General features: G+C 39.3%; 1 protein-coding gene across 1 annotated transcript; it reads right to left on the bottom strand.

The window, feature by feature from the left end:
• Positions 1-276: 276 nt before the first annotated feature.
• Positions 277-15,011, bottom strand: LOC137417279 (chemerin-like receptor 1). The gene is made up of 2 exons (XM_068103121.2): positions 14,902-15,011; positions 277-3,222 (listed from the first exon to the last, which is right to left on the bottom strand). The coding sequence occupies exon 2, from the start codon at positions 3,213-3,215 to the stop codon at positions 2,187-2,189; it is 1,029 nt and encodes a 342-aa protein (XP_067959222.1). The 5' UTR covers positions 3,216-3,222; positions 14,902-15,011; the 3' UTR covers positions 277-2,186.
• Between the last annotated feature and the right edge of the window lie 2,818 nt (positions 15,012-17,829).

Here is a 17,829-nt window from a genome sequence, read left to right on the forward strand (position 1 = left end):
GTATGTTTAAGTGAAACGAAGGTTGACAAGGATATGCCAACCGCCACTGGGCAGCAAAGTCAGGCCGAGGTTTTGGACGTTTGTCCTGTGTCACTGAATGAGGTGCACATGGTGCAACCATTGATGGTTCAATAATTCTAATGATGAAGAATCGTCTGAGTGAAGAATTGTTGACAATTTAAATAACTACGGAATTTAATTCAGAAAAAATAATTTGTTCTGTGCAACATTCAAATTAATTAATATTCAAATCGACAAGGCCAATTTTTTTTGTTTAAGTTTGAGAATTGTAACATACTGTAAAGTCCTTACGTGTATTTTCATGACAATTCCACAAATGCCCCTTTATCTCCATTATTTGGAATACATGTATAATTGAAGAGGAAGAAGAAGAACACTCCTTTTGCATGTTGAGATGCATCGAGCTACGAAGCAGTGCCTCGGCTATTGGGCACAATCCTGGCCCGGTCACCACTCGAATGGCTCATTCATCCTAGTAAGCTGATACTATATACAATGACCCTACTGCAAAGCCGCAATGAGCCGGCAAAGCCAAAGCCTCTATTGAACTTTTTCGCAATTGTTTATGCATACTTCCGCATCCGGAAGATGGCGGCCTCCATGGAGCGATTTGGTGCGTCAAAGCTTCGAAATTCTCAAAGGATCCAGCAAAATCTGGCTTTTCAACATAATACGCGTAAGCTGATACTATATACAATGACCCTACTGCAAAGCCGCAATGAGCCGGCAAAGCCAAAGCCTCTATTGAACTTTTTCGCAATATTATTGTTTATGCATACTTCCGCATCCGGAAGATGGCGGCCTCCATGGAGCGATTCGGTGCGTCAAAGCTTCGAAATTCTCAAAGGATCCAGCAAAATCTGGCTTTTCAACATAATATGTACGCGTTCATTCACAACATCGGCTTCGCCGGCCATGATTGAGCGGTGACATATTTGCATTGGTCGTGAAATGAGCAGGTGGGAGCCACCTTTTTGTTAAAGAGATACAAGTAATATAGTAATCATGATAAGATGTAATCTTTGCTACAGAATAATGATCATTGCTGTTTGACATTACATCACCAGATTCCAATAATTGTGGCGATTGCGAATAATGAAGAGTGCTGAGAGGTACATGCTTAGTGATGATCTGGAAAAACACCAATAAATGTTTGGCACAATGGCGTTGCAGGAAGAAATGATCAACGTAAAAGGGCAAAAGGCGTGAACATTTTTTGAAGGAATAACCCTAATGTCTGAGCTATGGAGAGATATATAGAGAAAGAGAGAGCGAGAGAAAAAGAAGGAAGAAGAGGGAGAAGAGGTAGAAGTGAAGAGAGAAACAGAAGTGTGTGTGTGTGTGTGTTGTTGGTTGTTATCTCCATATGCGGGTTTCAGAAGATGGAATGGAGTCCTCCAAGTCTCAAAGTATCCACCCCAGATCCAGTGGCTCTTTTTATTCCGAGGGCTCTTTTCAGGATGGTCGCCGAGCCCCGGAAAGCTTCCAACTGTAGTTTGGTGGTGGATGTAGTAATGTTCCCAGGGATGGATTTTAAGATCTTTGTGAGGTTCCTCATTATCATTCCCGTTGCTGCATTTATCACTGGTACAATTTCGGCGATCTTCAGCTTCCAATATCATTTCGCTTCATTCCTCAGATCCTGGTAAATTATTCATTTTCTTCATTTCTGTGTTGTTCAATTTGGAATGCCACCTCAATTAGCAATGCCACCTCAATTAGCAATGCCACCTCAATTAGCAATGCCACCTGAATTAGCAATGCCACCTCAATTAGCAATGCCACCTCTTCTTTTTTGCACCTAAGTCTGATATGCGGTCACAATGCTTTGTTTTGTATATTCACGCTCCATGAGATCAGCAGGTTGTAAGTGAGTGTTACTTCCTTGTTTTCAATGATTGCTCTTGGTTCATGTTTCCAGGAGCTTTGTGGGATATTGATGTACACGGCATGATATCCAGGTGGTAGTGCGAAAGGGGGAGTTGATGCAGGCCCTAACTGGTCCCACGTACCTTAAAACAAAGCACGTTTCTCCATCTGTCCACATCCGAGGGTATGCTTTGCGAGTTGGGTAAAGATGGTGGCAATATGGTCCAAGTTCATGAAAACACCTCGTCCGACAACATGATCAGAAGGAAAACGTAGTTGATATTCGCAACGTGCACTTAGGTGTGTGTGTTTGAAAGAGTGAACCTCTCGGATTTGCTATCTGACAGTTGGGTCTCTCGGGTGTCTTCGGTAAAGGCCACCTCGATTGCCTTCATTATGGGTCTGAGGACCGTCTTGGTGTCTTGACCACTCAATACGTACAGGATCGGGTTGATGCTGCTGTTCACAATGGCGATGCTCGAGGCTACCGGATAAAAAGAGTTGATGGAATGGTAAAGCATCTCGTTCTTCGTTTGATACGATGCCACTTCCAAAAGGCTCACCACGTGGTAGGAAATCCAGCAAACAAAGAAAGTCACAACGACCGTGACGATCAGTTTCATCGATTTCCCCTTGTTGATCAGTTGGCTCTGTTTTATCTTCAAGGCGATAAGTGTGTAACACACCAGGATGACGGTGAACGGTACGACGAAGCCGAAAATAAATCGACTGATGTTTATGGCTGTGATTCTTCTGGCAGAGGTTGCAAAATCCCCATAATCAAGGAAACAGACAACGTATCCATCGTCGTACTCCTCAACGTTTCGAAAAATGATGGCCGGCAGGCTTAAAGTGCACGCGATGGCCCACACAACACCTGTGGCAACGTACGCGTTCCGCAGAGTTCGAATCTCCAAGGATTTAATGGGGTGCACCACGGACAGGTAGCGATCGATGCTGATGGTCGTCAGGAAGTAGATGCTGGCGTACATGTTCACGAACATGGTGTATGAATGCAACTTGCAGTAGAAGGATCCGAAAGACCAGTGGTAAAACGCGATGGCGTGAGCGATGGAAAAAGGCAGGAAGACGATGAAAAGGCAATCGGCAATGGCCAGCATCAGGAAGAGGAAAGTGACCACCGTTTTCTTCATTTTCCAACCAAGAACCCAGATGACTATCGAGTTTCCGACGATGCCGACAATGAAAATGAGAAAATATACAACAATGGAGATGATGCGATTATGACCGCCTGGCTGCTCTTCTGCATCACCGCTGTAATTTGAAGTCATATTAGGAGAAAGACTGCCGCCTTCAACTGCCATTGTCAATCTGGAATATAGAAAACAAGCCGTCAGTGACACAACACTCGGTGACAAAAACACACACAAACACAAACACACACACAAGCACACACAAACACACACACACACGAACACACACACAAACACACACACACACACACACACACACACACACACACACACACACACACACACACACACACACACACACACATACGAAATTACAATGATATTTATCTTTGCCCTGTGACCAAAGCATTGTTCCATTCATATATACGTATATATATATATATATATTAACCATTTTGAAGAAAACAAAAACACATTGTTTTCAACACATAGTCAAGTTCACTATGTTTTTTCGTTCAAAATCATGGTAGATTAGCAAACCGATACATTTTTGGAAACGTTATTACATGGAAAAGCTGAAAATCAATGTTTACATTTGCCAATTCCGACCAATTCGATCGACCATTCGACCATTCGACCAATTCGATCGATTCGATTCGATTCATCGAATTCGATTCGATCGACCATTCGACCAATTCGATTTGCCAATCAATTTGACCGACCTTTGCTTGTGTGGAACGGACTGTGAAAACGATGCGGACTATATTGTCGGATACGACACACAGGACAGTGATGACGAACTCTAAATGGCATATTCTGTAATCGTGTATGTTTGATGCCATTGACTGCCTGTGTATATTTTGTCATTGACTGCCTGTGTAGATGTGAAGTTATACTGACCGCATGTGTATATATGATTTTGCTGACTGCCTGTGTATGTTTGGTGATATGAATTATTGTGACACATTTTGATGTTATTAACTGCCTGTACAAAATGATAACATGTATTTGATTATGCAACTTATCGCGAATATAAAGACGGTATTTTGCAATTCAAAACCTTTGATTCGTGTCTTACCATTCCCCATAGCACTAATTTGATACTTTCATTGGATTCCTTGTCCCTGAAAATATAGGTTTAGTATATTTTTTAAAGTTTTTAGGGTAATTAGAGGCAGAAATAGAACAAAATATGTATTTTACAGTGGCCATTTTGAAAATCCAAAATGGCCGCCATACAGGTATCTCTCCAAATGTAAACATTGATTTTTAGTTTCCTTATGCTATAACCTTTCCAAAAATGTATAGGTTTGCTAATCTACCATGATTTTGAACGAAATATAATTTATTGACATAGTGAACCTGACTAACACAAAGGAATTGTAAAAACATCACATATTAATGTTCATCTACATTCTTGCTTCTGAAGATGTGACGCTTCGAAACCGCAAAGAGGAAACAGTGTTTGTATTTGTGCAATCTCCCAAAGTCCTTTCTATTAAGTTGAGGAAAGAATGATTTCACTTGGGGTAAGAAACATGCGACAGAGAAGTTCGTTTACAGGTCATAAGTTATTTTAATATAAATAACCATACCAAATGTTTCATCGTGAAAAAACGATCTTTTATTAGGTGGACCTGAAAGTAACGTCGTTTTTTTAAGCGCTGTATTTCTCTTTTAAAAATAGGGGAAAAACCCCCTAAAATACCCCCCAAAATACCAATACCCCCCCCCCCCAACACCCCCCTAAAAAGAGTGTTCCAGGTGAGCTAAAAACGACATTAATTTCTGGTACACCTAATATAACACGAAGTTGCTGCTGCTGTCGTCATGGCTGTTGTTCGTGTGCTCCTGTGTGCAATTTCATATTTACCCCTTGCAGAGCGTAAAACGATGTTTAAGTAATTGATTCACTCTGTCAATCTAACGGTGTTAATGTATGATGGAGGAACACTTTAATTGCAACAATTGAATGCGATATTTTGGAAAATGTAGAATATGAATCGGAAACCTAATGGGAACATGAACCTGCAGTTTATCAGTACTTTGGCTCTGAAATTGTCAAATTGTGCAGAATCTCATCCCGAGCATGCATGCACAGAGGAGTGAAGTGTGGTGCTGCGCGCACACAACTTGCTTGCCAAAGAGGTAGGCCACAACGCGTTTGTTAACACAAAAGAGTCTTTATTTCGAAAGCTCGAACTGCAGCACTGGGCGGGCTCGAGCTTAGAGCCCGCATATATGTGCCGAGGCCACGCCTAGTGCCCGGGCGTGGCCGATCGGTCGAAGGGCGGGGCATGTGCCATCGGTCCCCGCCTGGGCGCTCGCGCCACCCACTGGTGCGCAGAATTATTGCCCCTTGTGCCCGCCACACACGCCCCTCCCAGAATTCCCGCGCACCTGAAGGGTGAGTTTGCGGGGAAGCCGGATGACCCGGCCGAAACGCCCCCTGGCGATGGGTGCGGGGCTGGGGGGTAGTGGGCCGGCGGGGGCCGGGGGTCCGACAGCCGGGGGGCGGCCTCGACGCGGAGGCAGAGCTGCTGGCGGGGGGTGGTCCGGATCGAGGTGGGCCGGCTTGAGGCGGTCCACGGAAATGCGATCCGGGGCACCGCCGATGTCGACCGTGAAAAATTTGTCCCCGGTCTCCACCACGCGGAAGGGCCCGTCGTACGGGGGCCGTAGCGGTGCCCGGTGGGCGTCGTGCCGGATGAACACGTACTTTGCTGTGCGAAGCTCTGGGGCGACGTGGGAAGACGGGCAACCGTGGTGTGCCGTCTGCACCGGGGCGAACCTCCGGGCGGTCTCCTGAAGGGCGGAGTGCTGTTGCGCCGCGGACCAAGGAGCCGTGGAGTCGGGGATAAATTCACCCGGTACCCGCAGTGTCTATCAACTCTCTATGGCAAGGTGTTGTATGAATTCTTTTGTTTTCTATCAACTCTCTAGGGTAAGGTGTTGTATGAACTCTTTTGTTTTCTACAACTCTCTAGGGTAACGTGTTGTGTGAACTCTTTTGTTTTCTATCAACTCTCGAGGGTAACGTGTTGTGTGAACTCTTTTGTTTTCTATCAACTCTCTAGGGTAAGGTGTTGTATGAACTCTTTTGTTTTCTATCAACTCTCCAGGGTAACGTGTTGTATGAACTCTTTTGTTTTCTATCAACTCTCTATGGTAAGGTGTTGTATGAACTCTTTTGTTTTCTATCAACTCTCTAGGGTAACGTGTTGTGTGAACTCTTTTGTTTTCTATCAACTCTCTATGGTAAGGTGTTGTATGAACTCTTTTGTTTTCTATCAACTCTCTAGGGTAACGTGTTGTATGAACCCTTTTGTTTTCTATCAACTCTCTCGTGTAAGGTGTTGTATGAACTCTTTTGTTTTCTATCAACTCTCTGGAGTAACGTGTTGTATGAACTCTTTTGTTTTCTATCAACTCTCTAGGGTAAGGTGTTGTATGAACTCTTTTGTTTTCTATCAACTCTCTAGGGTAACGTGTTGTGTGAACTCTTTTGTTTTCTATCAACTCTCTAGGGTAACGTGTTGTATGAACCCTTTTGTTTTCTATCAACTCTCTAGGGTAACGTGTTCTATGAACTCTTTTGTTTTCTATCAACTCTCTAGAGTAACGTGTTGTATGAACTCTTTTGTTTTCTATCAACTCTCTAGGGTAAGGTGTTGTATGAACTCTTTTGTTTTCTATCAACTCTCTAGGGTAAGGTGTTGTATGAACTCTTTTGTTTTCTATCAAATCTCTAGGGTAACGTGTTGTGTGAACTCTTTTGTTTTCTATCAACTCTCTAGGGTAACGTGTTGTATGAACCCTTTTGTTTTCTATCAACTCTCTAGGGTAACGTGTTGTATGAACCCTTTTGTTTTATATCAACTCTCTAGGGTAGCGTGTTGCATGAACTCTTTTGTTTTCTATCAACTCTCTAGAGTAACGTGTTGTATTAACTCTTTTGTTTTCTATCAACTCTCTAGGGTAACGTGTTGTGTGAACTCTTTTGTTTTCTATCAACTCTCTATGGTAAGGTGTTGTATGAACTCTTTTGTTTTCTATCAACTCTCTAGGGTAACGTGTTGTGTGAACTCTTTTGTTTTCTATCAACTCTCTATGGTAAGGTGTTGTATGAACTCTTTTGTTTTCTATCAACTCTCTAGGGTAACGTGTTGTGTGAACTCTTTTGTTTTCTATCAACTCTCTATGGTAACGTGTTGTATGAACACTTTTGTTTTCTATCAACTCTCTAGGGTAACGTGTTGTGTGAAATCTTTTGTTTTCTATCAACTCTCTATGGTAAGGTGTTGTGTGAACTCTTTTGTTTTCTATCAACACTCTAGGGTAATGTGTTGTGTGAACTCTTTTGTTTTCTATCAACTCTCTATGGTAAGGTGTTGTGTGAACTCTTTTGTTTTCTATCAACACTCTAGGGTAACGTGTTGTGTGAACTCTTTTGTTTTCTATGAACTCTCTATGGTAAGGTGTTGTATGAACTCTTTTGTTTTCTATCAACTCTCTAGGGTAACGTGTTGTATGAACTCTTTTGTTTTCTATCAACTCTCTATGGGAAGGTGTTGTATGAACTATTTTGTTTTCTATCAACTCTCTAGGGTAATGTGTTGTGTGAACTCTTTTGTTTTCGATCAACTCTCTATGGTAAGGTGTTGTATGAACTCTTTTGTTTTCTATCAACTCTCTAGGGTAACGTGTTGTGTGAACTCTTTTGTTTTCTATCAACTCTCTAGGGTAACGTGTTGGATGAACCCTTTTGTTTTCTATCAACTCTCTCGTGTAAGGTGTTGAATGAACCCTTTTGTTTTCTATCAACTCTCTAGGGTAACGTGTTGTATGAACTCTTTTGTTTTCTATCAACTCTCTAGAGTAACGTGTTGTATGAACTCTTTTGTTTTCTATCAACTCTCTAGGGTAACGTGTTGTATGAACCCTTTTGTTTTCTATCAACTCTCTCGTGTAAGGTGTTGTATGAACTGTTTTGTTTTCTATCAACTCTCTGGAGTAACGTGTTGTGTGAAATCTTTTGTTTTCTATCAACTCTCCAGGGTAACGTGTTGTATGAACTCTTTTGTTTTCTATCAACTCTCTAGGGTAAGGTGTTGTATGAACTCTTTTGTTTACTAGCAACTCTCTAGGGTAAGGTGTTGTATGAACTCTTTTGTTTTCTATCAACTCTCTCGGGTAACGTGTTGTATGAACTCTTTTGTTTTCTATAAACTCTCTAGAGTAACGTGTTGTGTGAAATCTTTTGTTTTCTATCAACTCTCTAGGGTAAGGTGTTGTATGAACTCTTTTGTTTTCTATCAACTCTCTAGGGTAAGGTGTTGTGTGAACTCTTTTGTTTTCTATCAACTCTCTAGGGTAATGTGTTGGATGAACTCTTTTGTTTTCTATCAACTCTCTAGGGTAAGGTGTTGTATGAACTCTTTTGTTTTCTATCAACTCTCTAGGGTAAGGTGTTGTATGAACTCTTTTGTTTTCTATCAACTCTCCAGGGTAACGTGTTGGATGAACTCTTTTGTTTTCTATCAACTCTCGAGAGTAACGTGTTGTGTGAAATCTTTTGTTTTCTATCAACTCTCTAGGGTAACGTGTTGTGTGAACTCTTTTGTTTTCTATCAACTCTCTAGGGTAAGATGTTGTATGAACTCTTTTGTTTTCTATCAACTCTCGAGGGTAACGTGTTGTTTGAACTCTTTTGTTTTCTATCAACTCTCTAGGGTAACGTGTTGTGTGAACTCTTTTGTTTTCTATCAACTCTCTAGGGTAACGTGTTGTGTGAACTCTTTTGTTTTCTATGAACTCTCTAGGGTAAGGTGTTGTATGAACTCTTTTGTTTTCTATCAACTCTCTAGGTCTAGGGTAACGTGTTGTGTGAACTCTTTTGTTTTCTATCAACTCTCTAGGGTAACGTGTTGTGTGAACTCTTTTGTTTTCTATCAACTCTCTAGAGTAACGTGTTGTGTGAAATCTTTTGTTTTCTATCAACTCTCTAGGGTAACGTGTTGTGTGAACTCTTTTGTTTTCTATCAACTCTCTAGGGTAAGGTGTTGTATGAACTCTTTTGTTTTCTATCAACTCGCGAGGGTAACGTGTTGTTTGAACTCTTTTGTTTTCTATCAACTCTCTAGGGTAACGTGTTGTGTGAACTCTTTTGTTTTCTATCAACTCTCTAGGGTAACGTGTTGTGTGAACTCTTTTGTTTTCTATCAACTCTCTAGGGTAAGGTGTTGTATGAACTCTTTTGTTTTCTATCAACTCTCTAGGGTAATGTGTTGTGTGAACTCTTTTGTTTTCTATCAACTCTCTAGGGTAACGTGTTGTTTGAACTCTTTTGTTTTCTATCAACTCTCTAGGGTAACGTGTTGTATGAACTCTTTTGTTTTCTATCAACTCTCTAGGGTAACGTGTTGTATGAACTCTTTTGTTTTCTATCAACTCTCTAGAGTAACGTGTTGTGTGAAATCTTTTGTTTTCTATCAACTCTCTAGAGTAACGTGTTGTTTGAACTCTTTTGTTTTCTATCAACTCTCTAGGGTAAGGTGTTGTATGAACTCTTTTGTTTTCTATCAACTCTCTCGTGTAAGGTGTTGTATGAACTCTTTTGTTTTCTATCAACTCTCTAGGGTAAGGTGTTGTATGAACTCTTTTGTTTTCTATGAACTCTCTAGGGTAACGTGTTGTATGAACTCTTTTGTTTTCTATCAACTCTCTAGGGTAACGTGTTGTATGAACTCTTTTGTTTTCTATCAACTCTCTAGGGTAAGGTGTTGTATGAACTCTTTTGTTTTCTATCAACTCTCTAGGGTAACATGTTGTATGAACTCTTTTGTTTTCTATCAACTCTCTAGGGTAACGTGTTGTGTGAACTCTTTTGTTTTCTATCAACTCTCTAGAGTAACGTGTTGTTTGAACTCTTTTGTTTTCTATCAACTCTCTAGGGTAACGTGTTGTATGAACTCTTTTGTTTTCTATCAACTCTCTAGGGTAACGTGTTGTATGAACTCTTTTGTTTTCTATCAACTCTCTAGGGTAACGTGTTGTGTGAACTCTTTTGTTTTCTATCAACTCTCTAGAGTAACGTGTTGTTTGAACTCTTTTGTTTTCTATCAACTCTCTAGGGTAACGTGTTGTATGAACTCTTTTGTTTTCTATCAACTCTCTAGGGTAACGTGTTGTATGAACTCTTTTGTTTTCTATCAACTCTCTAGTGTAAGGTGTTGTATGAACCCTTTTGTTTTCTATCAACTCTCTAGTGTAAGGTGTTGTATGAACCCTTTTGTTTTCTATCAACTCTCTAGTGTAAGGTGTTGTATGAACCCTTTTGTTTTCTATCAACTCTCTAGTGTAAGGTGTTGTATGAACTCTTTTGTTTTCTATCAACTCTCTAGGGTAACGTGTTGTGTGAACTCTTTTGTTTTCTATCAACTCTCTATGGCAAGGTGTTGTATGAACTCTTTTGTTTTCGATCAACTCTCTATGGTAAGGTGTTGGATGAACTCTTTTGTTTTCTATCAACTCTATGGTAAGGTGTTGTATGAACCCTTTTGTTTTCTATCAACTCTCTAGTGTAAGGTGTTGTATGAACCCTTTTGTTTTCTATCAACTCTCTAGAGTAACGTGTTGTTTGAACTCTTTTGTTTTCTATCAACTCTCTAGTGTAAGGTGTTGTATGAACCCTTTTGTTTTCTATCAACTCTCTAGTGTAAGGTGTTGTATGAACCCTTTTGTTTTCTATCAACTCTCTAGTGTAAGGTGTTGTATGAATCCTTTTGTTTTCTATCAACTCTCTCGTGTAAGGTGTTGTATGAACTCTTTTGTTTTCTATCAACTCTCTAGGTCTAGGGTAACGTGTTGTGTGAACTCTTTTGTTTTCTATCAACTCTCTAGGGTAAGGTGTTGTATGAACCCTTTTGTTTTCTATCAACTCTCTAGTGTAAGGTGTTGTATGAACCCTTTTGTTTTCTATCAACTCTCTAGTGTAAGGTGTTGTATGAACCCTTTTGTTTTCTATCAACTCTCTCGTGTGAGGTGTTGTATGAACCCTTTTGTTTTCTATCAACTCTCTCGTGTAAGGTGTTGTATGAACCCTTTTGTTTTCTATCAACTCTCTCGTGTAAGGTGTTGTATGAACCCTTTTGTTTTCTATCAACTCTCTCGTGTAAGGTGTTGTATGAACCCTTTTGTTTTCTATCAACTCTCTTGTGTAAGGTGTTGTATGAACTCTTTTGTTTTCTATCAACTCTCTAGGGTAACGGGTTGTATGAACTCTTTTGTTTTCTATCAACTCTCCATGTTAAGGTGTTGTATGAACTCTTTTGTTTTCTATTAACTCTCCATGTTAAGGTGTTGTATGAACCCTTTTGTTTTCTATCAACTCTCCATGTTAAGGTGTTGTATGAACTCTTTTGTTTTCTATCAACTCTCCATGTTAAGGTGTTGTATGAACTCTTTTGTTTTCTATCAACTCTCCATGTTAAGGTGTTGTATGAACTCTTTTGTTTTCTATCAACTCTCCATGTTAAGGTGTTGTATGAACTCTTTTGTTTTCTATCAACTCTCCATGTTAAGGTGTTGTATGAACCCTTTTGTTTTCTATCAACTCTCCATGTTAAGGTGTTGTATGAACCCTTTTGTTTTCTATCAACTCTCCATGTTAAGGTGTTGTATGAACTCTTTTGTTTTCTATCAACTCTCTCGTGTAAGGTGTTGTATGAACCCTTTTGTTTTCTATCAACTCTCTTGTGTAAGGTGTTGTATGAACTCTTTTGTTTTCTATGAACTCTCTAGGGTAACGGGTTGTATGAACTCTTTTGTTTTCTATCAACTCTCCATGTTAAGGTGTTGTATGAACTCTTTTGTTTTCTATCAACTCTCCATGTTAAGGTGTTGTATGAACCCTTTTGTTTTCTATCAACTCTCCATGTTAAGGTGTTGTATGAACTCTTTTGTTTTCTATCAACTCTCCATGTTAAGGTGTTGTATGAACTCTTTTGTTTTCTATCAACTCTCCATGTTAAGGTGTTGTATGAACTCTTTTGTTTTCTATCAACTCTCCATGTTAAGGTGTTGTATGAACTCTTTTGTTTTCTATCAACTCTCCATGTTAAGGTGTTGTATGAACCCTTTTGTTTTCTATCAACTCTCCATGTTAAGGTGTTGTATGAACTCTTTTGTTTTCTATCAACTCTCCATGTTAAGGTGTTGTATGAACTCTTTTGTTTTCTATCAACTCTCCATGTTAAGGTGTTGTATGAACCCTTTTGTTTTCTATCAACTCTCCATGTTAAGGTGTTGTATGAACCCTTTTGTTTTCTATCAACTCTCCATGTTAAGGTGTTGTATGAACCCTTTTGTTTTCTATCAACTCTCCATGTTAAGGTGTTGTATGAACTCTTTTGTTTTCTATCAACTCTCTAGGGTAAGGTTTTCTATCAGCTCTAGTTTTCTATGAACTCTGCAGGGTAAGGTGTTCTTATGAACTCTCTGGTTGTCTAATGCAGTGTAATTGTGCTGTAAATAAACATGGTTTTCCAAGTCATATCTCATTTGTGTTTGATGCACATTCATTCTGCTAAAAAAAACCTGATGGCGTCAGTAAAGTTAATTTATTTCTTCATTTGACTGGCAGGAATTTGTTAATTGTGGACGGTGCCAGAGATAACTCGCTTACTCATCATTAAAGACACCCTGGGATAGCAAGCAGAGAACAATTTCGTGTAAATATTTTTTCCCAATTTTACTACAATTAAACCTGTAAAGTTAAACATTTAGTAATATCGATTAAGATCAGGAAATAAATCAGCAAAGATCAATTCTACATTTCAAAGGTGTTGAACTGAGTAGCTGCATGTATAAATCGATAGACGTCAACGATTTTACAATTTAAAAATGGCTTTAAATTCTTCCTGAGTTTATGTTCGTGGACAGAGTCAATTTTAAAATTAGTGAAAATCATAAAGAAGCCCGTCCGTATGGAAACATCGAGTGATATTTATAAGAATGATTTGCCACCTTTTAACGACCTTAAAGTTTTGACCGACCTAATCGAAAAAAATAAAATATCACTGAAAAAAAAAAAATTGGTTAAAGTGAAAAAAAAAAAAATCAATTACACAAGAGAAAACTTTGAGGACCTACGACATGACCTTTTATAATCAAATTCTTTAAATGAAACAAACGAGATGCTATTTTAAAACTAGAGAGGTTCCAGGGAACCTGAACTCAACTGGTCGAAATCAATATGGTTAGAATATGCAGAATAGAACCACAAACTACATAGTTTATATGTGCTAAAAATATGACAAAAATTGATTTTTCAATATGGTTAGAATATGCAGAATAGAACCACAAACGATATAGTTTATATGTGCTAAAAATATGACAAAAATTGATTTTTCAATATGGTTAGAATATGCAGAATAGAACCACAAACGATGTAGTTTATATGTGCTAAAAATATGACAAAAATTGATTTTTCAATATGGTTAGAATATGCAGAATAGAACCACAAACTACATAGTTTATATGTGCTAAAAATATGACAAAAATTGATTTTTCAATATGGTTAGAATATGCAGAATAGAACCACAAACTACATAGTTTATATGTGCTAAAAATATGACAAAAATTGATTTTTCAATATGGTTAGAATATCCAGAATAGAACCACAAACTACATAGTTTATATGTGCTAAAAATATGACAAAAATTGATTTTCAATATGGTTAGAATATGCAGAATAGAACTACAAACTATGTAGTTTATATGTGCTAAAAATATGACAAAAATTGATTTTTCAATATGGTTAGAATATGCAGAATAGAACCACAAACTACATAGTTTATATGTGCTAAAAATATGACAAAAATTGATTTTTCAATATGGTTAGAATATGCAGAATAGAACCACAAACTACATAGTTTATATGTGCTAAAAATATGACAAAAATTGATTTTTCAATATGGTTAGAATATGCAGAATAGAACCACAAACTACATAGTTTATATGTGCTAAAAATATGACAAAAATTGATTTTTCAATATGGTTAGAATATCCAGAATAGAACCACAAACTACATAGTTTATATGTGCTAAAAATATGACAAAAATTGATTTTTCAATATGGTTAGAATATGCAGAATAGAACCACAAACTACATAGTTTATATGTGCTAAAAATATGACAAAAATTGATTTTCAATATGGTTAGAATATGCAGAATAGAACTACAAACTATGTAGTTTATATGTGCTAAAAATATGACAAAAATTGATTTTTCAATATGGTTAGAATATGCAGAATAGAACCACAAACTACATAGTTTATATGTGCTAAAAATATGACAAAAATTGATTTTCAATATGGTTAGAATATGCAGAATAGAACCACAAACTACATAGTTTATATGTACTAAAAATATGACAAAAATTGATTTTCAATATGGTTAGAATATGCAGAATAGAACCACAAACTACATAGTTTATATGTGCTAAAAATATGACAAAAATTGATTTTCAATATGGTTAGAATATGCAGAATAGAACCACAAACTACATAGTTTATATGTGCTAAAAATATGACAAAAATTGATTTTCAATATGGCCGCACTGCCACGCCCATTTTTGGGCGTGCAACGCCAAATGCAGTCCCAAACTAGTTTATGTCATAAAGATGCCGCATAACAAGTTTCATCAAATTTCATCAATATTTGTGCCTTTTAGAGCGTCGACGTCGAATTCTATACAGACGACAGACAGACAGGCAGACAGACGACGGACACTGGGTGTCGACAAAAACTCAGCTGGACCTAGTCCAGTTGAGTTAAAAATGAGACAAACACACTCACCGACTTTTGCCGTTCCTTGTATAAACTTTCACACAGGCCACCGAAGGTAGAAATGCTTTTGCGGAGGATAGTGGAAGTCTTTTTATCGACAAGGTCAGCAGTTATGTGTCGTAACATCTCAATATCTCAGCCGCTAAGAATCGTTGGGCAAGCTTTCTTTCCTCCTACAAACCACGATGTACGTCAGATCCTTTCATTCAGCAGCCTCATTACACAAGATGGAACAAAATACTCATCATTATGAAATCGGAAATTCTCCTTCTCCCTCGTCTGTATGTCAGATTTGCATGTCAGAAAGTATTGTATGTTAGTGTTGTATGTCAGAAAAATTTGCTCGCACACGCTCTCTTATGCAATGTGTATTTCTTGTGTACCAAGCGAAATATCTATGGTTTTCAAACAAAGGATTCCATAGATTACATGAAAGAAATACATTGATATCATGCAGCGGGTAATGCCCAAAGATATTTGCTATATGTTTCTGCATGCATTTGTTATTTCGTGCATTCAGATTCCTACACACTCACTTTTGAGGCTAAACAGGTAGAACATTCATTTTGTTGTGCACGTTTGATGTTCGTGACTGAGGCTGAAAAATGAGAGGGAGTTTTTGAAGATAAATTCTTGGGAAAAATGCCAGGGGCATAGAAAAGGTCTCTTTATATGGGATGTGCCATGCGGCAAACTATAGAAAAGAAGGGATATTCTTGGGGAAAATGCCAGGGGCATAGAAAAGGTCTCTTTATATGGGATGTGCCATGCGGCAAACTATAGAAAAGAAGGGATATTCTTGGGGAAAATGCCAGGGGCATAGAAAAGGCCTCTTTATATGGGATGTGCCATGCGGCAAACTATAGAAAAGAAGGGATATTCTTGGGGAAAATGCCAGGGGCATAGAAAAGGCCTCTTTATATGGGATGTGCCATGCGGCAAACTATAGAAAAGAAGGGACATTCTTGGGGAAAATACCACGGGCATAGAAAAGGCCTCTTTATATGGGATGTGCCATGCGGCAAACTATAGAAAAGAAGGGATATTCTTGGGGAAAATGCCAGGGGCATAGAAAAGGCCTCTTTATATGGGATGTGCCATGCGGCAAACTATAGAAAAGAAGGGATATTCTTGGGGAAAATGCCAGGGGCATAGAAAAGGCCTCTTTATATGGGATGTGCCATGCGGCAAACTATAGAAAAGAAGGGACATTCTTGGGGAAAATACCACGGGCATAGAAAAGGCCTCTTTATATGGGATGTGCCATGTGGCAAACTATAGAAAAGAAGGGACATTCTTGGGGAAAATGCCAGGGGCTTAGAAAAGGCCTCTTTAAATGGGATGTGCCATGCGGCAAACTATAGAAAAGAAGGGACATTCTTGGGGAAAATACCACGGGCATAGAAAAGGCCTCTTTATATGGGATGTGCCATGTGGCAAACTATAGAAAAGAAGGGACATTCTTGGGGAAAATGCCAGGGGCATAGAAAAGGCCTCTTTATATGGGATGTGCCATGCGGCAAACTATAGAAAAGAAGGGACATTCTTGGGGAAAATACCACGGGCATAGAAAAGGCCACTTTATATGGGATGTGCCATGCGGCAAACTATAGAAAAGAAGGGACATTCTTGGGGAAAATACCACGGGCATAGAAAAGGCCTCTTTATATGGGATGTGCCATGCGGCAAACTATAGAAAAGAAGGGACATTCTTGGGGAAAATGCCAGGGGCATAGAAAAGGCCTCTTTATATGGGATGTGCCATGCGGCAAACTATAGAAAAGAAGGGACATTCTTGGGGAAAATGCCAGGAGCATAGAAAAGGCCTCTTTATATGGGATGTGCCATGTGGCAAACTATAGAAAAGAAGGGACATTCTTGGGGAAAATGCCAGGGGCATAGAAAAGGCCCTTTATATGGGATGTGCCATGTGGCAAACTATATTAAAGAAGGGATATTCTTGGGGAAAATGCCAGGGGCATAGAAAAGGCCTCTTTATATGGGATGTGCCATGTGGCAAACTACAGAAAAGAAGGGACATTATTGGGCAAAATGCCAGGGGCATAGAAAAGGCCGCTTTATATGGGATGTGCCATGTGGCAAACTTTCGAAAAGAAGGGACATTCTTGGGAAAATGCCAGGGGCATAGAAAAGGCCGCTTTATATGGGATGTGCCATGTGGCAAACTATAGAACAGAAGGGACATTCTTGGGAAAATGCCAGGGGCATAGAAAAGGCCCCTTTATATGGGATGTGCCATGAGGCAAACTATAGAAAAGAAGGGATATTCTTGGGGAAAATGCCAGGGGCATAGAAAAGGCCTCTTTATATGGGATGTGCCATGTGGCAAACTATAGAAAAGAAGGGACATTCTTGGGGAAAATGCCAGGGGCATAGAAAAGGCCCTTTATATGGGATGTGCCATGTGGCAAACTATATTAAAGAAGGGATATTCTTGGGGAAAATGCCAGGGGCATAGAAAAGGCCTCTTTACATGGGATGTGCCATGTGGCAAACTACAGAAAAGAAGGGACATTATTGGGTAAAATGCCAGGGGCATAGAAAAGGCCGCTTTATATGGGATGTGCCATGTGGCAAACTTTCGAAAAGAAGGGACATTCTTGGGAAAATGCCAGGGGCATAGAAAAGGCCGCTTTATATGGGATGTGCCATGTGGCAAACTATAGAACAGAAGGGACATTCTTGGGAAAATGCCAGGGGTGAAGGATCTGCGCTCCAACGCGAGTCGAAAGAATTGACGCGACCAAAGACGGAATTCGTCCGAGTTGCTTTATTGCAACAAAACAGCTCAGGTATTCTGACAAGCCCGTTTATCGGGCAGCAATATATATACACATTTATGTCGGGAAGTTTGCCCGGCAAAAGCTATACCGGGCATGCCCGGGTGTCAAGGGCGAGCCTTGGAAAGGCGAGTCT

This window comes from Myxine glutinosa, chromosome 14, assembly GCF_964187855.1.
Source record: "Myxine glutinosa chromosome 14, kmMyxGlut1.1, whole genome shotgun sequence".
NCBI classification, from domain to species: domain Eukaryota; kingdom Metazoa; phylum Chordata; class Myxini; order Myxiniformes; family Myxinidae; genus Myxine; species Myxine glutinosa.